At 34.2% G+C, this 25,937-nt stretch overlaps 3 protein-coding genes across 4 annotated transcripts in view; all 3 read left to right on the top strand.

Moving 5' to 3' along the window:
- The first annotated feature begins 3,755 nt into the window (after positions 1 to 3,755).
- On the top strand, positions 3,756 to 4,829 carry LOC148182301 (uncharacterized). Its single transcript, XM_088029407.1, has one exon. The coding sequence runs from the start codon at positions 3,756 to 3,758 to the stop codon at positions 4,827 to 4,829; it is 1,074 nt and encodes a 357-aa protein (XP_087885533.1).
- Positions 4,830 to 16,854: 12,025 nt separating this feature from the next.
- Positions 16,855 to 25,937, top strand: part of LOC148182295 (uncharacterized) — a 21,732-nt gene continuing 12,649 nt past the window's right edge. The window contains exons 1-3 of the mRNA XM_088050067.1: positions 16,855 to 16,948; positions 17,733 to 17,830; positions 18,242 to 25,254. Coding sequence (XP_087906193.1) covers positions 17,774 to 17,830; positions 18,242 to 23,821 — 5,637 coding nt within the window. The 5' untranslated portion in view covers positions 16,855 to 16,948; positions 17,733 to 17,773 and the 3' untranslated portion in view covers positions 23,822 to 25,254. The remainder of the gene's footprint in view (positions 16,949 to 17,732; positions 17,831 to 18,241; positions 25,255 to 25,937) is intronic.
- Positions 18,376 to 25,937, top strand: part of LOC148182300 (BTB/POZ domain-containing protein 9-like) — an 8,192-nt gene continuing 630 nt past the window's right edge. Inside the window, exons 1-2 of one of the 2 annotated variants that reach the window (XM_088029141.1) lie at positions 18,376 to 18,464; positions 25,725 to 25,905. In XM_088029141.1, the coding sequence (XP_087885267.1) occupies positions 25,762 to 25,905 (144 nt within the window). In that variant the 5' untranslated portion in view covers positions 18,376 to 18,464; positions 25,725 to 25,761. Of the gene's footprint in view, positions 18,465 to 25,285; positions 25,906 to 25,937 lie in introns of those variants that run through there. The other variant, XM_088050859.1, reaches the window with a different exon arrangement.

Raw genomic sequence — 25,937 nt, 5'->3', positions numbered from 1 at the left:
TGAGCAGTGGCGTTCTTTTTGATTTTTCTCTAAATATTTTATTTTACCTATACAACTCTTACTAATCAGCAGCCACTGCTCTTAGCGACCGATTTTCATTAAATTTTGCAATAGCTATTGGTTTTTTGACTAAAGTTTAATGTTTAGCCAATTTTAACTAACTACTGTCATCAATTGTTTTAAACGACAATTAGAAGTGCGCCTATGATTTAAAGTGAGAATTTCGCTAGACAATTTTGCCGTACACATTTCGTTGTCGTCGATTGTACACTTGTTGATAGATTGTTTTTTAAAGAAAACTGTAACAAGGGTACGGGTGCGTGGTGCAGGGCGGCAGCACAGAAAATGTCATTTCGTCGAAAGTAACATTTCTTTTTGCAACATGGGGTTGAAATTTGACTTTGCAAATTGAGAGGGTGGGAATTTCTGTTCGAAAGAAGCGCTTCACGTAATTATGATCGAACTTCACAGGTAAGTTCGTTTGATCATTAAATTATGTTCGCGCTTCTTTCGAACAGAAATTTGAATTTTACCACAATGTAGATGTTGAAAGACTGCAAATGGTGCAAAAAGAAGATTTAAGCTTAAGCTTAATTAAGGCCTAGAGATGTTAATCGGGCTAGGCAAAACATGCAAATAGAAATAATATTCTATTGCAACAATAATGCATAGAAAAATAAACTTAAGCTTTGGATGCCCGAATAAGTTCTGGCCTTCTTTGCTAATTGGCCTGTTGTAGAATTTAGCGAAGGTGGCTGGTCGTTCAGTCCAACCTGCAGTCTTGAAAATTGCATCAACTGTGACGCCTTGTCTCAGGGCAAGTGAGGTTTAGTCGTGTCTTGTTGAGTGTGCTGAAAAAGTGGAAGTATTTATTCCACTATCTTCTATAAGACCTTTGACCCACTTCTTACTGAGGGTTTGTTTGGAAGCTTGCTGATAGAGTTTTCGCGAAGAAATAAAGAGACTGTGTTCTGTGAGGTCCGTCAAGTTTGAGCATCATACATCGCAAAACAATTTCAAAATTTGTGCTGCAATTTTTAAATTCTGTGCTCTTCTTGTTTTCGTGTTATTCAAGAAACAGAAATGATGCTCAAACTTGTCATCAAAATGAATCAAACTAGTCTTATAATTTTGTGCCAATTCTGTGCTAATTTGTGCTGTAATTTTTAAATTCTGTGCTCTTTTGGTTTTTGAGTTATTACCAAAACAAAAATGATGCTCAAACTTGACCCTGAGCATCATAAGTCACAAAAATTGATCAAATTGGTCTTATAATTTTGTGCTAATTCTGTGCTAATTTGTGCTGCAACTTATAAATTCTGTGCTCTTTTCGTTTTTGAGTTATTTCAAAAAACGTACAAAAAATAGTAGGCAACCTAAAATACAGATTTCAACGAATTTTCTTTGAAGTGTCAAGTTTGAGCATCATTCATCACGAAACAGCTTAAATAATATGCCATTATTTTTGTGCTAATTCTGTGCTGACTAATGGTGCAATATCCAAATTCTGTGCTCTTTTCGTTTTTGAGATATTTTAAATAACGTACAAAAAATAGTAGGCAACCCAAAATACAGATTTTAACGAATTTTCCTTGAACAATCATCAGGTTTAAGCATCATTCATTGCAAAACAGCTTAAGAGATATACCATAATTTTGTGCTAATTCTGTGCTGAGAAAAATTTTAACATTTATTTATTCTACTGTGAAATAATACTTACCTTTATTGAAATTTGCAAAATACGTATTTAAAACTATGAAGAAACTATTTTCTTGGCACTCGCTTTGAGTTTGTTGTTGCAATAACGTAAAAACGAAAACAGCACACAATATAAAAATCGTAATAAAAGTTCCGCAATACTTGTCTGCCTAAGTATTATTATTAGAATATTCAGTCCTAGAGCTGTCATTAGATATCTAGATTTTTTTAAATTATTTGGGTGTCAAACATCAGGTAGCAGTAAACATGGGACTTTTACATCGATTTTTTATTAATATCGATTTTGCCAAAAAAAACATCGATTTTTAATACATATATTTTTATTTTCGATGCATCATTAAAAATCGATAATTGCGGTTTCGATGTATGTATTTTATTTTGCACTCTTGTTTTTGGTGATATTTTGTTTGGTTGGTTGTCAACGTATAGAACCAAAGCAAGGCGTAATTTAATTGTGCTGCGATCACGTTATGGTACCATGTGCTAATGTTCCATTGTTATTTGCGTTCACATGTATGTACCTACATGCTAGAATGTGTACACTGTTGTCTGTTGTTGTTCTAAACTGATGAATAACTAGTTGGTAAGTGTAAAACAAATAAGTTTTTGATCATTAATTTGGCAATTAGTATAATAAAATGCCGTCTAAGAGTCCGGTGTGGAGATACTTTCATAAAAAAGAAAATGGCTGTGCTATACAGGGCTAGTCACGAGAAGATTACTTCTAAAAATTATATTTCCGCAACCAAAAATACTAATACCCTGAACTACTCGATACTGACAGAATTAGAAATAAAATGCTGAATCCACGATTGCTTTGGGGTCATTTGGGGTGGTCAATGTCACTTTGACATTATTTATTTTAATTTCGTCTTTATTCTTAATTCCGCTCCTTTAGAGCCCCATTAGTTCGAAGTACCTTTATTAATCTGTCCAATACCGAAGCTGTAAGTGCTCGACCAATAATTTTTCTCCTCAACACGCATGGTATGTTAGGTTGAGTTGAGAAACCCGTCACAAAGTCTTATTCAAATGATGAGAAAACTGAGATGATTCTCATCTACGGAGAGTGCCAAATAATGCTGTAGCTGCTGCGGACCTTTATCGTAAAGATATCCACATCGAAACTGAACTGGGTTGTCTATGGACACTCACGTAACCTCCTTTTCCGGAATTGTCAAAGTGAGACTGTCAAAGCCTAAACAATCGTGGATTCAGCATTTCATTTCTGATTCGGGTTGTATCAAGTGACTCAAGAAATTAGTATTTTGGGTTGCGAAAAAATCATTTTCAGAAGTAATCTTCTCGTGACTAGCCCTGTATGTAAGCTATGCGGAAAATAGCTAAAAACTTCAAGAAATACAACAAATTTATTCGGACATGTACAAAGGATGCATAAGAACCATATTAATCAAGAGACGTACTCTTCGCCTTCACCCCCTCCAATTCCAGAAGACAATCACCAGGTGAGAAGATCATCAGTGGAACAGAGTTGCAGTTCAAGTCAGGCTTCGACTTCCACAAGTTCGGCCGTAGCACTTGATTTAGATTCCTCAACCAACACTATGATGTTAAACAATAAACCATTGTCTTCAAACTCTTCAAGTATTGAAAAGTGTTTTACAAATATTACTAGTTTTAAGAGAGGTGGCCAGAAAGATACCCAAATTACTAATGCAATATTGTTTATGAGTTGTAAAGATAATTTTCCACTATCGACTGTTGAAAATGAAGGATTTAAATACCTATTAAAAAATATGTCACCTTTATACGGGTGTCCCAAAACAGGCGTGCCAAAGTGTCGGTAAGTTGTCAATTAGGGTCCCTGCAGCTTGAGAAAAATATTTAAAAAAATTCATTATCATATTCAGAGTTTTCTAAGCGTAAATTTCTAAGAGTACATTTGGCAACATGATACATAAAAATATTGTACCCACGTACACATTTCTTTTGTATCCATAGAAATTAGAAGGAACAATGAAGGAGCAAAATTCGACATTTAAAAAGTCAAATGCCAAATTTTGAAGCATTTCAAAATGAATTATAGTATTAGATATTACTGTGACATGTACCAAATACTTGGTGCTGCTAACGGCAATTTGAGATTAGCCCAAAGGATGTACCATCAACGTTATCCTAATCGACGACAACCCTGTCGAGTTACGTTCCAAAGATTGGATCAGCGCGTAAGAGAGACTGGAAGGATAGATTTGGGAGAAAATCACGATAGTGGGAGACCAAGAACCACAAGAACCCCTCAACTTGAAGAAGTTGTTCTTGATCAGGTTGAAGAATTTCCAAATAAAAGCATTCGCCAAATTGCTCGAGAACTAGAAGTCAATTCTAGCTTAGTAGGAAGAATCTTGAGGACGGAGAGATTGCACCCTTATCATTACACACGAGTTCAAGCTCTGGAACTTGACGATTATAATCGAAGGTTGAATTATTGCAACTGGGTAATGAATCAACAGAATCAAAATCCTGAATTTAGTGTACGTAATGTGTTATGGACTGATGAAGCAACATTTACGCGAGAAGGAGTTTTCAATTATCATAATCATCATTACTGGTCCATTGAAAACCCTCATGTGTTCAGAGCAAGTAAACACCAGCAGAAGTTTTCAGTTAATATGTGGGCCGGAATTTTAAGAAATCGCTTGGTCGGTCCTTTCATTCTTCCAAATCGACTAAATCACCAACATTTTTTAGAATTCTTAAATAACGATCTCCAACTTTTTTTCGATGATTTACCTCTAGATATTTTGCGCCAAATGTGGTTCCAGTTGGACGGTGCACCAACTCACCATGCCGGTCCAGTGCGTGAATGGCTAAATACAAATTTTCCTCAAAAATGGATCGGCAGAGCAGGTCCTGTTTATTGGCCGGCCCGATCGCCGGATCTCAATCCATTGGATTTTTTCTTTTGGCGACATGCGAAGCAAATGGTTTATGCCACTGTGCCAGAAAGCAGGGAAGAACTCTTGGAAAGAATCACAATGGCTGCTAATGCAGTAACGCCCGAGATGTTAGAAGATGTTCAGTTAAATAAAATTAGAAGAGTGAATAGGTGTCTTCAAGCCAATGGTCGAAACTTTGAACATTTGCTTTAAACCTTCTAAAATTGAATGTTTTTTTAATGCATTTTTACATAATAAATCTCAAAAGAAACTATTTTTAAAATGGTAGAGGTAATTCTCAAAGACTAACAATAAGTATTTCTTGTTTTATTACGCTTCGTTTCGAAACCTTAACCATTTTCAGCAATGAAAAATTTTATTATCAATGTAAAACGAGAAATACATTCACTGACGAATAGACAATGCACAGTAATAGTGACTGAAGTGATATAATAATAACGCAATAAATAAATATTGAAATTTTACTAGAACGCTGGAAAACACCAAAGGTTCCGATCCACGATGACATAGTTTTATGAGATTATTGTTTCATGAGAGCAAAATGTCCGTAAAATGTTCATTTGGATGCTATTTCACTATGAACTCCAGGATTCCCACCACTCAGAACAAAACCAGATTTTGAAGGGCTACATAAGACCAGTCAGAGCTTCATGTTATCGCTTTTACCTCTGCCAAATTCAGATACAAATCGCTCGTGGCAAAGCACTTTCCTTTTCTATTTCAGAACAGCAAATACCGCAAATTTTGGTGAAGGAAAACATTGACAGCTCTTATTGACATACACAACATTGACTTCTATTAACAATGAAAATTTTAATTGTTATGGTTACGACGTGGGGTGGTAAAGCAATGTTGTCAAATGATTTTTCAGGTGAAATCGACACTTAAATCTTCTGAAAGTACAAGAAACAATGTAATAAATTACGCTCAAAAGCATCTTATATCATCCAAAGATCTTAACAGAACCCAATGCATAGCTCTAATAATTTCAAACATAAAAATAAAAGTGTTCAAATGTTGTCTTTTGGAGCCCTGTATCTTAAAAACTACAACAGATTGAATTTTTTTGACACTTTTCTCGGGTTTTTTGAACCTTCACCACCAACGTAGTAATAATTTGGCACGCCTGTTTTGGGACACCCTGTATAAGCTGCCCTGCAGAAAAACATTTTCAAATTTACTCAGTAATAAATATAATGTGCTAACCGATTTGGTAAAACATAAATTATCAAACTATGAATTTTTTAATCTAACTACATATGTTTGGAGTGATACATCCCAAAGCAAAAGTTATTAAGGTGTAACTCTTTACTTCTTAAACGGACTTGAAATGAACACTGTCACGCTTGGCGTCTACCCTTTAGACCAAAGACACACTTCTGATTATATTATATCTATAAAATTTGAAGAAGCGTTAACCCATTTACCAAAAGAAAAGATTTTAAATATTGTTACAGATAATGCTTCAAACATGAAAAAAGCTATTATTGATATGTTTTCTGAGAAAAACATTTGTCTTGCTTTGCACATACGCTGAGGGGCCAATTTCAAGTCGTTTGCGACGTCGCTAAGGTAGCTGTGATGTGATTGACGTTGCTACGTCGCTAACACCTTTAGCGACGTCGCTGAATAACTTGAAATTGACCCCTTAATCTTGTTCTGGACAGTTCCTTTAAAGTTTCACGTGATATTGGAAATGTAATTTCTAAAGTCAAAAGTATAGTAACTTTTTATAAACAGAGCGTTAGTGCTGCCGATAAGCTTCGCCAACTACAAACTAAAGATGGTGTGGCTGAATCTGATGTTATAAAATTAAAACAAGAGGTCGCAACGAGGTGGAACTCAAAATATTATATGATTGATAGATTTCTTACCCTGGCGAAATACATTGCAACAGTTAGTTTAGAGGATTCTAGGGCTGCTGTCATGCTCAACGCTAATGAAGTGGAGATATTAAAAGAGTTAAAACAGTTACTGAAACCCCTTGAAATGGCTACAAAAGAGCCTTCTGAAGAAAAGTATGTAACTGTTAGTAAGATTATACCAATGGTAAGATGTTTGGAAGAGACAATTGTTAATTTTTTGCCACAACATGAACAGGTTACACTGTTCAAGGAGCAAATACTTCAACAAATTCAGATACGGTTTGGAAAATTGGAAAAAATAGAAAAGTTGGCAATTGGAACATTGCTAGGTTTAAGAAAATTCATTTTAAGGATTACTTGGCCGTCGAGACCGCTGTAAACAGTATTAAAAGAAAAGCAAAAGAACTCTCAAATTTTAACGACACATTTGTGGAAACAGTTTCTGTGGAATGAGAAGGGAATTCGACTGCTAATAAAGAACGTGATGACAACTTTGACATTTGGAATTATCATAAATCTTTGGTAGATGATTTTGCTTTGAGGGTTACTAGAGAAGAAAAGGATGAAATTGGTTTTTTAATTAGTCAGGAGCTGTCACTTTATTTATTGCAGTCAGTGATTTAAAAGTAAACCCATTTCTCATCTGGCAAAATCTAAAATTTAATTATCCTCATCTATTTCCAATCGCTAAGCAGTATCTTCAAAATATAGCCACATCAGTTCCTGCTGAGCGTCTATTTTCTAAAGTCGGTCATATTTTAAGTGACAGAAGGTGCCGCATCAAACCCGAGAGGGTGAATAAAATAGCCATTTTATAGTTATTTAATAAACTAGTTTGTTAATGAAGGCGATTAATGATCGACACTGTTTAAAGCACGAACGAGCGAAGCGAGTGAGTGTCTTTAATAGTGGAGATCATTAATCGCCCATTAACAAACGAGTTTATTACAACGTTTTATCGTTGACCACACAATACCTTTATTTGGGTGACAAAATGGGGAAGAGTTTCACGGAAAAATCATTATGATAAAAAAACATAGTTACCATTGAAAAAAATGACATGCGAATTTTATCAACAAGTGTCACCATTTTGAAAAAGTTGTTGCTGAAGTCGTAATTATGGACCTGGAAAATTGTGATAATACCCTACCGGCTGCAGTGGTCCAAAGTGCAAACGATGCATGTTCAAGTTTATTACCGATAAAGTGCAAGTGAATGATGTTCACAGCGCAATAACTCTTCCATTTTTAACCTTAAATAATTGTAGTATTAATAATTTCGTTGTAAATATTCAGAAATAGAAACATAGTTGAAGATAATGCCGTAGTTTTTGTTTTATTTCTGTGTGTATTTCTGGTCAAAATGTCAAAATTACAAAAAGAGCTGCATAATGAAAAAGAGAGCGTTAATGACACCCATTAACGCATCCTTTTTCAGACAAACTGATTCATTAATATTGACATTAATAAGAGGTCAACGATAAAATTCTTTAAATGAAGAAGACTGGAATTTAATTTGATTTAAAGCAGTTATATTTTAGAATTTTCATTATTCTTATTTTAATCTTGAATTTGTTATTTTTTTATAATTTATTTACTTTATATTTTGTTTATAACTTAAAGTTTTTATTTATTTTTGTTTTTTTTTGTATTTGTTTATTATTTTGATGGTTTATTAAGAATTTTATTTATTTTTGTTTTTCACAATAAACTATGTAATATTGAGTTTTTTATTTACTATTTTTCAAAATCGATGTTTTCTGCGATGTATTAGAGATCGATGTAATTGTGCTCTTGTTGAAATTGAGTTCAACATCGATTTTTTTTACTCGATGTTCCCATGTTTAGGTAGCAGTAAGTTGACACAATGTTGTTGCCAATGAAAATGTACAGATTTGGTCCGAGTTTTATACTGCTACACCTAGTATTTTTATGTAGTTTTGGTTTAAATTTTCGAAGACCAAATATTAAGAAGGATATCTAGGTACCTATAAATGGTGCATAAAGTTTGTTGTTTTGTTTTAACTACATTCATAATTTAATTAACACACTTCATATTCTTCACAATTAAAAATTTGCTGAGTAAGAACAGTTCTATCATTTATTTTTCTGATTCACGTTGTAAAATGAGTGTTTCAGGAATAGTTAACCAGGCGCGTTAGAATGATGTCTTCTGAGAATACAAATACAGTCGAATTCTATTAATTCATATTTCAAGGAACGGAGGGATAAATATATTAATTAAGCAAACATATGGACAACCATATATTTGAAGTTGAAAAATAAAAATTATAAAATATGGCCATTAAATTATGACATATCTACATAATATTCTACTTTGTAATGTACGATATTCCAATTTGACGCGTCTTTATGTAGTTACATACGTCCTTTTAAACAACTTGAAAATCAAAAAGGCATCAAATTTAAATTAGCATAAAATTATGGCGAATCAATTATTCTGTTTTGCGATGGATGATGTTCAAACTTGAGGCTTCATCAAAAAGAAACCATTAAAATATGTATTTTGGGTTGCCATCTAGCCGTGTATATTTTTTAAAATAACTTGATATTAAAAAGAGCACAGAATTTGGAAATTGCACAGAATTAGCACAAAATTATGGCATATCACTTAAGCCGTTTCGTGATGCATGATGACGCTTGACTTGACGCTTCTTTAAAGAAAATTTGTTAAAATCGGTATTTTGAGTTGCCTACTAATTTTGGTACGTTTTTTAAAATAACTCAAAAACGAAAAAAGCACAGAATTTGGAAATCATACCACCAATCAGCACATAATTAGTACAAAATTATGGCATATTACTTCAGCTGTTTTGCAATGATTGATGCTCGAACTTGACGCTTGTTCAAATTTGTTTATTTGAATAACTGAATAACGAAAAGAGCACAGAATTTGGAAATTGTACCATCAATCAGCACAGAATTAGCACAAAATTATGGCATATTTTTTAAGCTGTTTCGTGATGACTGATGCTCAAACTTGACGCTTCAAAGAACATTCGTTGAAATCTGTATTTTGGGTTGCCTACTATTTTTGTACGTTTTTTTGAAAAAAGCACAGAATTTATAAGTTGCAGCACAAATTAGCACAGAATTAGCACAAAATTATAAGACTAATTTGATCAATTTTTGTGACTTATGATGCTCAGCGTCAAATTTGAGCATCATTTTTGTTTTGGTAATAACTCAAAAACCAAAAGAGCACAGAATTTAAAAATTACAGCACAAATTAGCACATAATTGGCACAAAATTATAAGACTAGTTTGATTCATTTTGATGACATATGATGCTAGGCGTCAAGTTTGAGCATCATTTTTGTTTCTTGAATAACTCGAAAACGAAAAAAGCACAGAATTTAAAAATTGCAGCACAAATTAGCACAGAATTAGCACAAAATTATAGCATATGTTTGAAATTGTTTTGCGATGTATGATGCTCAAACTTGACGGACCATGTTCTGTGGTATTTCTGATTGGTGCGCTCGCCTCTAGGAAATATTCCAAAGTGGTGGCAGGGCAAACTGCGGGTTTGTCTCTGTAGGGGGTCATTCACGAAATCTGATTTGCAAACGCTTACCGGGATTGCAAGTTGCAATATCCTTACAATGACTTATCGGGGGAAATTCACAAACCGATTGCAAAGTACCAGCAACTTAACCAGTGACATGTTATAATATACCTAGACGGTGAAAAGCCGGTGGTGGGGGTAGAAATCCGTGTTCCTAGCATGGGCCATCTTGGAAATAGCATTTGTGTATGCAATGATATAAATCGGGTACACCGGTGTATCAAATGTTGCCTATATTGCAAAATCCGTTTTACATTGTGAAAAGCAAAAAAGATGTAATTTTAATTTATCTAAGATGTTTTTTCGACGACGTCATTAACACAAGTTGACAAGCATCGTTATTTATTAAAATAATGAGTTTTATAATAAAAATTTATTTGTAAGTAGTCAAGTTAAGTAGTCTGTTTTCTTTTCTTTGCTGCCGTAGAATTTCCAGGGATTTTTGATAAACTAGTTCCTAATTTATTGTAATCTAAAAATAATAAGTGTAAATACTAAATGGTCTGTAGTTTTTATAATCTATAAAAATATTTAAAAATGTAGGAGTGATAATGATAAGTTTCGAAAATTTTTAAAATGGTCAAATAGAACCTAGCATTTTCTAATTAAAGCTCTTGTTTATTATTTTGGTTGTGGTATACAACTTTAGTCATAATTTATTAAAATTTTGCATGTTTCTTCAAACTATTTTCGGTGGTGTATTTCAACTTAGAGTAAAACATTACACTTGAGAATTGCGGGTTGCCTAAAAATTTGAATCCACTATTTCCAATATGGCTGGTGAGTAGGAACATCATGGCGGGTACTTTGCACCATCTTGGTTATTTAGTTACAGTCAATGAACTTAATCTTAGCCTACATTGCAAATTTAAAATTATTATTATTATGAGAAATGTAAAAGTAATGTCAAATTATTTTGATATTAAAGTGTGTTGCTTTCTTGTTACGTTATACAAGATGGGTAAAGGTATCAAAACCGATGAAAAAAAAATCTGTCCACGTATTGCTCCGGATTTCTAGATGGTTTCTGTAGACATACATGAATGTAGTCAATAGCTCCAAGCACATTGGGGAACCCACAGCAAAGTCCCCCGTCGTGGCCAATTCCCTAAAATTGCTGTTTAATGTTAACGAGGCTTTCGTTGTCTTCAGGAAATTTAATAAACTGTGGTGCAATTTCTATAAGGGAATCAACGACACCTCGAATGATCCTACCTGTCGAAGCTTGAGAGATCTGGATTGTATTGCCTACTAACCATTGAAATCCTCCACTAGCCAAAAATTCTAAGGCGACATAAAGTTGTCTATCAACATTAAAGGCCTTGGACCGTTTTGATTTTCTGATTAAACGGTTTCCAATCAATTCTTTGATTTACAAAAAAGTTTTTCTCGTTATTCTCGTACTTTGAAATAATGTCAGATCTCTTCTATTTTGAATTCTTTATTTAAAACAGTTTTTTCTTTGTCTTTGCTTCTGCTATCAAAAATCTCTGCTACCACAAATCTCTGCTACCACTGCTGCACAAAGAGCCATTTTGTACTACAAATATTGGTAATAAACGTGAAATTAGTTTTGCTGCATACATTTGTCCCATACTTACATCGACAATTATATTTTTCATAAAGTGGAAATTCTTCAAAATAAAGTTGCGGGAACCAAGCGTGTGCCGCAAATTAGAGATGCTTACCGAGAAATTGCAAATATTTACAAATTTTAGAGAATTAGGTTTAACGATAATTAGAGCCTGTTATTGGTAGCCATGGTTTTGGCATTTGCAAACAGATCAAGAATTACCTTATCTGACTTGGTAACTTGCAACTGCTTACCCGACCTTATCGAGTTTTGTGAATGACCCCCTTAGAAAAGAATATGCAAATGAGGCTGTTTGCTATTTTTGCCTGAGGTCTTAATGCGGTCGATAATAAATATATCGAAGTGCTCTTCAATTTTCCTGATACAAGAGACTCTGATTTTTGAAATTGTTTGCAGGCGTTGTCCTGTACAGAGGACTAATAGAACAGCAAGTTTTCTAGATAGTTCCGTAAAACTGAGGTTTTGGTTACAGGGTAGATTTGATCCAATATGGTCAAGTACTATTTGGGGATCCCAAGTCGTGTCATATTTTGGCGTGGACGGTCGTAGTCTAGATATTCCTTTGAGAAATCTTTTGACTAAAGGGTGGCTTCCTATATCACCAGGTAGAATAAGTGATAAGGCCGAACGGTGTGCGTTAAACGTGTTGTATTTGACATTCGAGGTTGCCAACATTGTCTGTAGGAATTTTATAAGTTTCTGTGGCTCGGTCTTGAATGGATTGGAACAGTAAGACCACCAAGCTTTGTAAGTTAAATTATACTGGGCCATTGTTGACGATGAGATGGAATTAAGGATGGTGTCGAGTGCCTCCTCCGGGATGCCTCTTATGCGATAAGCCACCCTGATAACCTGGCGGCTGCCAGGGTAAGATCCGTTGTAAAACTCGTTGATGTGCTACGCGCAAAGATTAGAGAATTAGATTTTAGACGAAAATTTAAAATTTCGCTATCTGCTAGTCTTATGAATAAGGGGTACAACTACTATACCGATTCCTCTATCATTGATTATCTTTCTTAGCATAAAAGTAAATATTAGACCAATTAAGTGTAAATGCATCTATTTTGAAAGCTTCGGCATCTCGTCCCCTTGACACGTACTTTTCACATTTGTGATTTGTACTAGACGCAAAGAGGTCTATTTCAGTTTCACCCAGTTCTCTAACTATCGCATCAAAATTATTCGGTGAAAGTTCGAATGCTGTTTCAGGAGGAAGTATTCTGGACTCCTCGTCAGCCAATGTTATTATTTTTGGATGTAATATACAGGGTGTTCAAAAAATAGCGGACCAACTGATAAGAACTTCAAACTCTAAGACGCTGTGAATTGGAAATGCTGTTTAAAATTTTTATTTGAAGCTTTGTAAGGGAGCAAAATAACTTTAAATATTGCGAAAAACGGCAACACTGTTCAGTTCTTTCCGGAATTATCAGTAGTATAATTGTGTGACCGCAGTAACACTTTGGTAGTTACAATTATTAATAAATCATGTAATTGGTTACTATGGTTTGCAATTAATTTTGATAACACCTGACCAGTAAAAGTCACAAAGTAGATCAAGAACCATTTGTTCTCTTCTTGGTGTGCGAATAGTCCTGGGTCCTCCATGATCCTGATAAATTTGGTTCCAATCGGCCCGTCTCACGTACCTGTTGATAAAATCGTTGAAAAGTATTCTTGGAGGGAATTTGACAGTTAGGAAATTCACAAGCCTTACTGCCCCTTACTGCTTCTCGACTGTTTCCATCACGTGTCGGTATATTCAGCAAAATTATACATCTTTAGAGAAATAAACTCCTCTAATTTGTGACACCTAAAAAATGTTCATTTTCTAAAAAAATGGTCATTGTCAGGCACTAGGCAACAATTAATAACTGAATTCTTGAAGTGAAATGTTGCCAGATTAATTTTGCGCTTTTGAGCTTAATTTTAAAAGTGCAAAATAACGTTTTGCATCAACATTTAAGGCATTTAAGGCATTTAGGTATGTAAATATTACCCAAAACATGAACTCTAGTAGAATTTTGTAAACCTTGAGTTCATTATAAGGAAAAATTTGTGCCATAATTAGCGCCCCTTTAAGTGGCTGTGGATTTCCAACGAAGCACTCAATAATTGAAAAAACTTAATTTAGCTACTAGTTATTATCTGAAGATTCACGTAGTGAATAGTTGGTCCGCCATTTTTTGAACACCCTGTATGAGCCAAATATCCAGATAGCTCTTGTTAGAGAGCAAAGCTTAGGATGTTGAACACTCCCCATGTGGTCAATGTAAGCAGTTGCCGTTTTATTATCTAACCTTAGTAGTACATTGCAATTAGATTTAGAACCCAGAAAGGTTTTTAGAGCCTAAAATACTGCAAGTAGCTGAAAGAAATTAATAGGTTTGGTTTTTCCTCTTCGGACCACCATCCATGTGCTCGAGAGTCACCATCGAATGCCCATCTGTAAACAATTCCACATCAAAGTTGTCACGAGTAAGGCTGTTAGCCGCCGAAGGTAGGGCGTTAAGCCACCATGTGAGGTCCTCTTTTATAGGGTCTGTTACGTGCATTTTTGCATTATAATTTTGGCTATTAAAGCTAAAAATTTTTGTCTTTCCATCTCTTTTGTATACAGGTGTCCCAGAACTCGCGCCCCAGAGAGCAAGGGAGGGTGCCGACAGCAATACAGATGGTAAATTTCAAAACAAAAATTGACTAAGTATATTAGTATTCGAGAACTGACAAAAATTTAGACAGTTTTGAATTTTCTGCGTAGTAAATTTTTAATAGCGAAGACCGTTCGTTCTTTAATTTATTTTCTTTTAAACTTTTTATTCTTTTTTTCATTTTTAAATTATCAGGAAAATTTACATTTTGCCATGTCTAATTCTTTCTAATAAAGTTTTAAGAATCGAATCTTAAAATTTCCTTTTCTAAATGTTAAATGACTAAATACTGTTAAATAGGTGGTCCTCGGAATTTTGTGGATCTAATAAATATGCTATCTTAAATTCTAATCCAACGCCACGTAAAATCGAGGTTCACGAAAGAAGCGAGATCGACTGAATTCCGAGGGCCACCTAGTGTAATTTCCTAATTGCTAACTACCTTTTTCTTGAGCGAACAAAAAATAATCAAAAGACATTTTAAGGATTGCGGAAAATACCATTTCGGCAATATTAAAACCAATCAATTAGAAAATTTACATTTTTAAAACCAAAACTACGATTTTTTTAATAAAATTTTTAAACTTTTAGGTTTGTCCAAAAAATAAAATTAATAAATGTGGCACGAAAACTAACCTCTCCAAATTTCATCGCTATAGCAAAGACACAACCAAAAGTACGATTTTTTTTATAGAATTTTGAAACTTTCGGTCCGTCCCAAAAATAAAAAATTCCAAAATCCGATTGTGTTGCTCCAGAATTTTGAAATTTGACACAGTGAATAAATGAGTCAATGACAGTAACGTCCCCTAATTTCATTGCTGTAGCACTAACACGACCAAAAGTACAATTTTTTTTATTACATTTCGAAACTTTTGGATTCATCTTAAAAATAAAAAATTCCAAATTTCGAATATGTTGCTCTAGAATTTTGGCACAATTAATAAATTGGTTAAAAATTGTCACTTATTTAAATCTCATCGCTGTAGCACTAACATGACCAAAAGTACGATTTTTTTTTTAATTTTGAAACTTTTGGATTTATCCTAAAAATAAAAATTTCTAAAAATCTGAGTTTGTTTGTTCCGACTTTTGAAATTCAGCACAGTTAATAAATTAGTCAAGAGTAGCAACGTGTTTAAATTAATTTCATGAAATGAAATTTCATAGCTGTAGCACTAACACGACAAAAAGTACGATTTTTTTATTGAATTTTGAAACTTTTGGGTCTATCCTAAAAATAAAAATTTATAAAATTCGAATCAGTTGCTCCAGAATTTTGAAATTTAACACAGTTAATAAGTGGGTCAAGAATGGTAACGTCCCCAAATTTCATCCCTGAGCACTGACTCGATCAAAAATACGATTTTTTATCGAATTTTGAAATTTTGCGTTCGTTCCAAAAGTATATATTTTTTAAATTTGAATCTGTTTCTCCAAAATTTTGAAATTTGACACAGTTAATAAATAAGTCCACACTAGCAATCTCCGTAAATGTCGTTGATGTACCAATGACACAACCAAATGTACATTTTTTTACGGAATTTTGTAACTTTTGGATCCGTCCTTAAAATAAAAATTTATAAAATCCGAATCTGTTGTTCCAGAATTTTGAAATTTGGCACAGTTAATAAATGAGTTAAACGTAGCAGCCACCTAAAATTTCATCGCTGTAGCATTGAGGCAACCAAAAGTACGGTTTTTTATAGAATTTTGAAATTTTGGATCGGTTCTAAAAACAAAAATTTCTAAAATCTGAGTGTGTTGCTCCAAAATTTAGAAATTTCGCACAGTCAATAAATGAGCCTAAAAGTATCAATTTCCTCAAATTTCATTGCTGTAGCACTAATACAACCAAAAATACGATTTTTTTTATAGTGTTGTCGGTACTAGTAGCACCTCCAAATTTTGTCGAAATTATCAAGAAAACAGAAAGTTCTTTCCGAATGTAGAAAATGGTAAATATTTTATTCTTTCCTTCCTTCCTTTGAACTATCTAACATCGATTTCTAAAGTAAAAAATTGCGAGCAAAACGACTTCAAAAAAGGTTTTTTTATATTTGCCATAATTCCGGAGATATCGGGGAAAATCGTTTCTGGAGCTTCAAAGTTTCGGTCCTCTGGCGCCAAGCCGAAATTTCAAACGAATCTAACTCAATTATTTGTTGACTGACAAAAAAACAAGAGTGGTTTTGGATTCAGCGCAAAATTCAAAGTTCCATACAGCTTAAATTTCCTTAACAAATAACGTTTTTTTTTATTTAGTAAATACCTTCATAGGTAGGTTCAAATATATCTAAGCAATTTTCTACAGGTTTTGAATATTTTTATTTAAAATGTATCTAAATTACTCGCTGACTTTCTATTTATTTATTGGCAATTTTTACCTTAAAATTTTCCTTCTACATTTATCTAGGTGTGTCTTACTTTATCAATCAATCATTGATAATAAATAAAGATTGGATATAAATAGCTTTGATACAGTAAAACGGTTCATAAAGTGTTCGCAACGTGCTAAAAGACGTCTCCAAAAGTGAGCTTCTTTTTACTTTTTTGCATCGAAACATTTTTGTAGTCCTTATGATTTCTCCAAGTGATAGAAGATAGTTAAAGGTAAGCTTTACATTAATTATTATGACATATTTTTTACGTTCTTTGGTGCCTTTTCAATTTCCGTAATACAAATAATAGGCGAAAATACGAGTTTTAATGTTTTCCTCGTTATAAATAAGCTGGCAACAGACCTATTTTGACGAAATTTGATGTAAAGTCATACTGATAACGATAAGATAGTGCTAATAAGCTTTTATAGTTTCTGAATCTGAAATTTTGTACAAACATGTCCAAAAGCGATAAAAGTCGACAAACATCTCAACTCAACTAGAATCGGATTACACTGAAGCCTGATTTACAGGCTTTTTAAGGCTTATTGAGGTTTTTGAAAATGTCAAAATTTTTCTTACTCGGAGTATCAAAATTTTCTAAAGATTATCTAATTCTTTCAATAATTTTGTAACTGGGTGGAGTAAGTCTCAGAATGAATTTGCACCAAATTTCAAAATTGTTGTCCTGTTAATAACCTATACAAAAGTTTTACGAATTGTCAACATTTTATACCCTGCATATCAATAGTTATTTATGTATTAAGGGCATAATGTGGATGTTTATGTTCGAGGGCAACTAGATTACAAGGTCGAGGGCCTTTGGCCCGAGACTTTGTAAGTTGCCAATTAAACGGTAAGACATAAAAATTTTAAAGTACAAGTAATACAAAATTATAGGCGAGAATTTTTAGTATTAACTTTTTATCGTCATAAAAACCTGCCAATAGACCTATTCTGGCGAAATTTGATGTAATGTAATGATGACATAACACTGATAAGATAACTTTTTCTAGTTTCAAATGAGACCATAAACGATATAAAATTTTGTACAAATATGTCCAAAGACGAGAAAAGACGCAGTCTGGAATCGGATTGTACTGATAAGCCTGAGGTAAGTGTTTCCATCTTCTTTCAAAAGTTTTTCGGAAAATTGACATGTTCTTAATTGCCAATAAAGAAATTGATTCTAAACAAAGTGATAAACTGATAAGCACAGATAATGATTAGTAACGATAAAAGTCACCAAAACCGGATGATGATAAATTGATGATATAATATTGTTCAAAATTTTCTCTCAAAATTTAGTCGAAAATTAAAATGTATTTCTTCAGTTGTTAATTTTTTTAGTGTCTTAAAAGTATTAAAAGGCGCATTTCTCACATTTAGAAGTCTAGAAAGCGACTTGTGGAATTAAAATACGTTCTTAACAACCTATTTCATTCAAATCAAAAATTTGATGCATAATTTATTAAATTAACATTGACACTAGTAGACAATAATAATGAAGTTTTCATATTTCCAGTTTTTTAAGAAACGACAAGGAACAACAAATTTAGGCACAGATTATGAGAATTTCAACATTGCCAGTTTTGCCTTCAACTTGGCGACGAAGGAAGAAATTGAAACCTTCAAGATGTCGTCGAATGACGAAGAATATGGCGACTTTGACGACATCGTGCTTCAAACGACAGCTGGAAGTTTCAATGAAGTCGTTGCATTTCAACTCAAGCACAGCAACAATGAAGGTATCTTGCTAGTAAGTCAGCTCGAGGCAGAAAAAGGCGATTTTAGCATTAAGAAGTATGTTAATTCCGTAAAGAAAATTAAGGCAAATTGTGATAAATTTGTGTTGTACACGAACCTTAAATTTAAGCATCCGGGCACGACGGTTCTTCAAATTCAAGGTGAAAACTTTAAAGTTGGTGTAAAAGAAATAAGTTTGTGTGATAATTTCAAGATTTTTAGTAGCACGGAAATATGTTATCAGTTTTATGTGGTCGATGATTCTTCTAGTTCAAATAATGACGTTGAAGTAGAAGAATACCGAAAGTTTTTTAGAAAATTTTATCTTTATGCAAATCAATACAATGTTGAAAAAACAAAAAAAAAAATGTATGAAAAATTCAAAGAGTTTTGTGGGGCACCAGAGAAAGATGTTGACAGTTACATTCAGTTTATAGCGAATTGGGCCAAATTAGCGAAAAGGAAAGAAAAGTTAAACCAAACTTGGATTAAGCGTGTAATTCTCTTGCAGCTTCTCTCTTCCAAAATGAAATCATTGCATTTTGACGATGTTTGTTTTAGAAGCGAAGAGAAAATTCAAGTTTTGAAAACTGCATTTACCACCTTCAATTTTGTTTATTTAAAGACAGAATCGTACGAAAATTGTAAAAATATGTGGAGTGCTACCAAGAGCGAAGTGCGCGATTTAAAAGATGTCAGAATCTTGGTAAATACATATCAGCTAACTCAAAAAGATTTTAACAGTTTAGATGATCTTGAGAATGAAACTTTAAATAAAATATTTTGGTTGCAAGGTAAATGTCCGCTGGTTATAGAAGCCGACGATGACTTCATTTACAATGTGTTCAAGTTATGTCCGGATCAAAATTATATTTTATTAGGAGATCAAGTTAAAACTGAAAAATTATCAGAAAAATTTAATATTTTCAAAAATTTATCTCAAGTTGAAGCTCACACAGATTTATTTGACAAAATAACTAAAATATTTACGTGTTCGATTCAAGGTAAAAATGAAATTAGTTTGGACGAACTATGCAAAAAAATAAAAACCTTACCTGAAATGATTGAGTGCGACGATCTAGTCGAGATGTTAAACGGTCCCTTAAATTTAGGCGGTGAAAAAGAGAGTTTCAGCTTTCCGTATGTTCCCAGATATTTATTGCGACATCTTGTAGATATTAACTATTTAGAAAATATTGAGGACAAAACGGTTGTAATCATTGACAATGTAAAAGACATCGAAGGTCTAAGAAGCAAATTTAGCCGTCATAACTTTATCAAAATTGGTACTCAAAATGATGACTCCCTTTCAGCAAATATTAATTCAAAATTCCTTGTCTACTTTTCTGAAAATGAATGTTGTACTCAGGACTTTGAAATACTTTCCCAAAAAAATATAAAAACTGAAATTTGCCACCATTTAAGGTGGTTAAACGACATTTGTCTCGAGTGGATTCGTGGTAAGGGCGACATTAATCAGTTGCAAAATCATAAATTGACAAATTTATTTTCTCAAAAATATAAATTTTTTGATCTTTTCTCCAAATTTATAAATAAAAGCGACATTATGCAGATACTAAATGGATGGTCTTTCGATCGTTTAAAAGAGACAATTTTGTGGTCTGAAAAACCTCAAAACAATATCAATTTATTAGTGGGCGAACCGGGAATGGGAAAATCAGAATTAATGAAAAGTCTCAAAAACCAAACTCTCTCAAATGTTTGGACGATTGTAATAGACCCAAATGATATTTTTAATTTTTTTGAAACAAGTAAAGATCACAGTTCCAATAGATTTTTAACTTTCATAACAACGGAAAAAGTTAAGCATTTGAGTCTCCGGGATAAACAAATTTTTGAGATGTCTGCGAAACAAAGCAATGTCATCTTTGTTTGGGATGCACTGGACGAAATTGATACCGAAAAAGTTGGAACTGTGGGTGACATAATTTTAGAGTTTTCTAAAAAAAGTTGGTCTCAGTGGATCACAGCACGTAGTCATTTGCAACGATCTTTGGAACTCAAATTTAATGTTTTGTCTCGAAATCTTACTCAATTTGACACAGAAGAACAGAAGGAGTACATTCGCGATCGTCTTAAAAGTGTCATTTCCATCGACAAACTCGAATCAATTATTGAACAAATGCAGACTTCTGTTGTTCTGGTCGAGAAAAATAACATTCTGGGTGTGCCGCTGCTACTCTACATGATGACGGAACTGATAAAGAACGACAGCAAACTTGATTTATTCAGTGGAGGGTTTTTACTTAACAATTTGTATCATCATTTCTTTGAGCAGAAACTTGAAGTGTTTTATACAGAAAAACTCGGTTATAGTTTGACAAATCATAATTCAAAACTACAGTTTAATAAGTGGATAAAACAACAAATGATAACACATACAAAATTCGCTTTGAAGTTGCTTTTCCCAGAAGAAATATTAACACAATTGAACGTCGAATGTGACGTGGATAGTAAAGACAACCTTCGCATTGGTTTAATTGTGGACAACCAGAACAACACTTCTTCTTTCTCCCACTTGTCATTCGCAGAATATTTAGTCGCATTGTATCTTTCGGAAAATGTGGATAAAAAAGATTTCTTCAAATCCATCCTCTTTGATGAAAAATACAACAACGTTCGTTTCTTCTTTGATTTACTTTCGGCAAAAGATTCTCCGGCTCATGTCGCGGTTTTGTACAGAAATTTAGATTCATTGAAAACTTGTAAAGATGACATTGCAACCTGTAAGGATCAACATGGTCGAAATTTATTGCATTTGGTTTGTTCTTGGGGGCAAAGACATCCTCACTTTAAGGTGGAAAATGTGAACGGGGCGTATATTGTAGATCATGATTATCGGTTTAGTAGTTCTGCAGAATCTCCAGAGTATTCCGAAATGTTAGACTTCTTGTTAAACAAATGTAATAGTCGCGAAGTTGATGATTTATTTGGAATGACACCATTGGAGTATGCACAACAAACTACCTCTTTAATAGCTGAAGTCCAACTGAGAAGAATTCAAGGGAACAATCTGTCATATCTCAATCCAAACTACGTGAGCAATATTTTGTATTATTCGGCAAAATTCGGGTACATGGAAGCATTCGAATTGTTCATCTGCGATAATTCAAATTTAGTTGACGTCAGAAATATCGACAACTGGACTCTGCTTTTAGTAGCAATTAGTAATAAACATTTTGATATTGGAAAGTTTCTGTTATCCTCCGGTGCGAAAGTTAATGTTGCTACCATCGAAGATGAATTCACACCACTTCTTTTCGCCATTCTGCACGGAAATAACGAAATTATAAAAGATTTACTTAGACGTGGAGCGGACATTTATCAAGTGACGAATGATCGTGCCTCCCCGCTTTGCGTTGCTTGCCTGATAGGACAAAATGAAACTGTACGTCTTTTACTGGACAACGGGGCGGACATTAATCAAGCGACGAATGATGGTGCCTCCCCGCTTTGCATTTCTTGCCAAGAGGGACACAATGAAACTGTACGTCTTTTACTGGACAACGGGGCGGACATTAATCAAGCGACGAATAATGGTGTCTCCCCGCTTTACATTGCTTGCCAAAAGGGACAAAATGAAACTGTCGGTCTTTTACTGGACAACGGGGCGGACATTAATCAAGCGACGAATGATGGTGCCTCCCCGCTTTACATTGCTTGCGAAATGGGACAAGACGAAACTGTACGTCTTTTACTGGACAACGGGGCGGACATTAATCAAGCGAAGAATGATGGTGCCTTCCCGCTTTACATTGCTTGCCAAAAGGGACAAAATGAAACTGTCGGTCTTTTACTGGACAACGGGGCGGACATTAATCAAGCGAAGAATGATGGTGCCTCCCCGCTTTACATTGCTTGCCAAAAGGGACAAAATGAAACTGTCGGTCTTTTACTGGACAACGGGGCGGACATTAATCAAGCGAAGAATGATGGTGCCTCCCCGCTTCACGTTGCTTGCCTAAATGAACACAATGAAACTGTACGTTTTTTACTGGACAATGGGGCGGACATTAATCAAGCGACGAATAATGGCTCCTCCCCGCTTCACATTGCTTGCCTAAAGGGACAAATTGAAACTGTCGGTCTTTTACTGGACAACAGGGCGGACATTCATCAAACGACGAATGATGGTGCCTCTCCGCTTTACATTGCTTGCCATGAGGGACAAAATGAAACCGTACGTCTTTTACTGGACAACGGGGCGGACATTAATCAAGCGACGAATAATGGCTTCTTCCCGCTTTACGTTGCTTGCGAAAAAGTACAAATTGAAACTGTACGTTTTTTACTGAACAACGGGGCAAACATTCATCAAACGAATAAAAATGGTGCCTCACCGCTTCACATTGCTTGCGAAATGAGGCAAAATGAAACTGTACGTCTTTTACTGGACAACGGGGCGGACATTAATCAAGCGATGAATGATGGTGCCTCACCGCTTCACATTGCTTGCCAAGAGGGACAAAATGAAACTGTCGGTCTTTTACTGGACAACGGGGCGGACATTAATCAAGCGGCGAATAATGGTGCCTCCCCGCTTTACATTGCTTGCCGAATGGGACAAAATGAAACTGTACGTCTTTTACTGGAGAACGGGGCGGACATTAATCAAGCGGCGAATAATGGTGCCTCCCCACTTCACATTGCTTGCCAAGAGGGACAAAATGAAACCGTACGTCTTATACTGGACAACGGGGCGGACATTAATCAAGCGATGAATGATGGTGCCTCACCGCTTCACATTGCTTGCCAAGACGGACAAAATGAAACTGTACGTCTTTTACTGGACACCGGGGGGGACATTCATCAAGTGACGAATGATGGTGCCACCCCGCTTCACATTGCTTGCCAAGAGGGACAAAATGAAACTGTACGTCTTTTACTGGACAACGGGGCGGACATTCATCAAACGAATAAAAATGGTGCCTCTCCGCTTTACATTGCTTGCCAAGAGGGACAAATTGAAACTGTACGTCTTTTACTGGACAACGGGGCGAACATTAATCAAGCGGCGAATAATGGTGTCTCCCCGCTTTACATTGCTTGCCAAGAGGGACACAATGAAACTGTACGTCTTTTACTGGACAACGGGGCGGACATTAATCAAGCGGCGAATAATGGTGTCTCCCCGCTTTACATTGCTTGCCAAGAGGGACAAAATGAAACTGTACGTCTTTTACTGGACAACGGGGCGGACATTCATCAAACAAATAAAAATGGTGCTTCCCCGCTTAACATTGCTCGCCAAAAGGGACAAAATGAAATTGTACGTATTTTACTAGATAACGGGGCGGACGTCAATCAAGCAACTAATTATGGTATCAGTCCGCTTTGAGATTGCATACCTAAAGAGACACCGTAGCATTTTCTATATGTTACTAGATCATGGTGCAAAATTTAGGTATCTCCAAACCTTTTGCAAAATATTGAAAGGATGTTTAACCTTCACATATTTTATTTGTTTTTTTATTGAGGTTTTTGTTTCTGAACGATACGAGACGAAGTGATAAGTGACAAGGTAAAAAATACAAATTTCAAATGCAAAAGACAAACACGACTATATTTTATCACTGCCGATATTTATTGTTTTAAGAAACAAAATCGCACCCTATGTTTTTCTATGGCCGATTTTTCTGATTTAAAAAAAAATGTAAATGCTTGTCTTAGGAATTAATTTATTTACTAGTACTTTCATTCTAACGCTCATCTTACATTTTTGGCACTCTGTTTGCTTCTCTTTTACGGTTTTTGGTAGCACTTTTCATTTTTTAATTTACCCTAATATAGGTGTTTATGCTCGTCATTTTTATTTTTATATCTAAATAATAATTAATAATTATTATACAAGGTGTTTATAAATGTTTCTAGCATCAATGGAGGCTCTGGGATTCTTGTCGTACACCATTTTGCCGCTTTGTTTTCATAGTGAATATGACTATCTTGAAAATTATTTATAATGTTATTTACGTCAATGACGTTTCAGTTACAGTTTTGTGTCCAATTTTTTGATTTTCAGGTTTTAAACCACAACTAGAACAGTTTATTTCTCAAAACTTACTTTGCTCCATGTTTGAGGTTAACTGAAAATGTCAGTTGAAAAATCGAAACCCACATTGGTAATGAGCGGCAAATTTCTTTGACATTCCATAGCCACCCTTGATGCTAGAAACATTTATAAACACCTTGTATTTAATATTATTATAATTATTATAATTAATAATTATTTTATTATCCGAAGTGTCCGAAAAATTCCAAGAAACGGAAGTAAAAAATTCGAAAATTTCCTCCGCAATATTTGTCGTAATTTTGATTTAAAATTTATCTAAAATACTGGCTGACTTCTTTCTCACAAGATAGACAATTTTCCCTTTCAAATTTTCCTTCTACTCTTATGATAAAAATTTTAAACATACTTTTTATGACCTTTTGAAAATTCTTAAAAATAATTTTTATTGTAAAAGGAATAAAGACAATAATTCACAATTTCGAACCGTCAGTTGATTTGATGTTTAAAATTTTAATCGCGCGATAAAATCTATGTAGTAAGCTGTAAGGTGCGTCTTACTTTATCATCTTATCAATTAATCGTTGATATATTAATAATTGGATATAAATAGCTATGATAAAATAGAACGGTTTCTAAATTTTGATTGCAACGTGCCAAAAAACGTCTCCAAAAATGAAACTTTTTTCTACTTTATTGTTTTAAAACAATTGGGTACTTTTCAAAAGTTCTCCAAGTGACAATATAAGATAAGATAAGATAAGGTAAGATTTACTTTAATTATTGAGCTCTGTAAACACAAAAAATAGATCTGTGTAGTTTGATAAGATAATAATAAAAAAAATAAGAAATTTATTAAAAATGTTACCTACTGGTTCAAACAAAGCTTAATATTTGTGGCTTGTTTTGATTTTCATGCTTTTTAAATTTTCTTAATACAAAATTATACGCGAAAATTCAGAGTATTAACTTTTTCTTCGGTATAAATAAACTGCCAACAGACCCATTTTGACAAAATTGTTTCGATCATTTAATAATTCTTGGCGACCTGATTCTTAATCTGAAGTAAGTTTTGTTCCATCAGATTTTGTTTAGTGGTTGCGCTTCTCAAATTTCGGTGGTCACATTCTAGCCACTAACAACCACATCGCGATAAATCGTGTCCACGATATCTTATCAATTCTCAAATAAAATCTTCTATTATCGCTCAGTCGTTTTCAATTCTTCCAATTAGCAGTTTGTCCTCTCGTGAATTTACACTCTTCCAAACTATGGCGCAGGAGGCGTTAGAATTGGAAATCAAAGTTATTTCTGATGGGGGAATTTTAGACAAGAACATGGCACGATTTCTCAACAATCCGAGATTCTCCGACGTCATTTTTAATGTCGGAGATGTCAAAATTAACGCCCATAAGGTGAGTTTCTCGCTAAATAATTTGATGCAATC

The sequence above is a fragment of the Gnatocerus cornutus genome, chromosome 1, assembly GCF_029298725.1.
Source record: "Gnatocerus cornutus isolate USDA-ARS CGAHR chromosome 1, icGnaCorn1.1, whole genome shotgun sequence".
Classification (NCBI taxonomy): domain Eukaryota; kingdom Metazoa; phylum Arthropoda; class Insecta; order Coleoptera; family Tenebrionidae; genus Gnatocerus; species Gnatocerus cornutus.
This window is presented reverse-complemented; position numbering and strand designations above follow the sequence as displayed.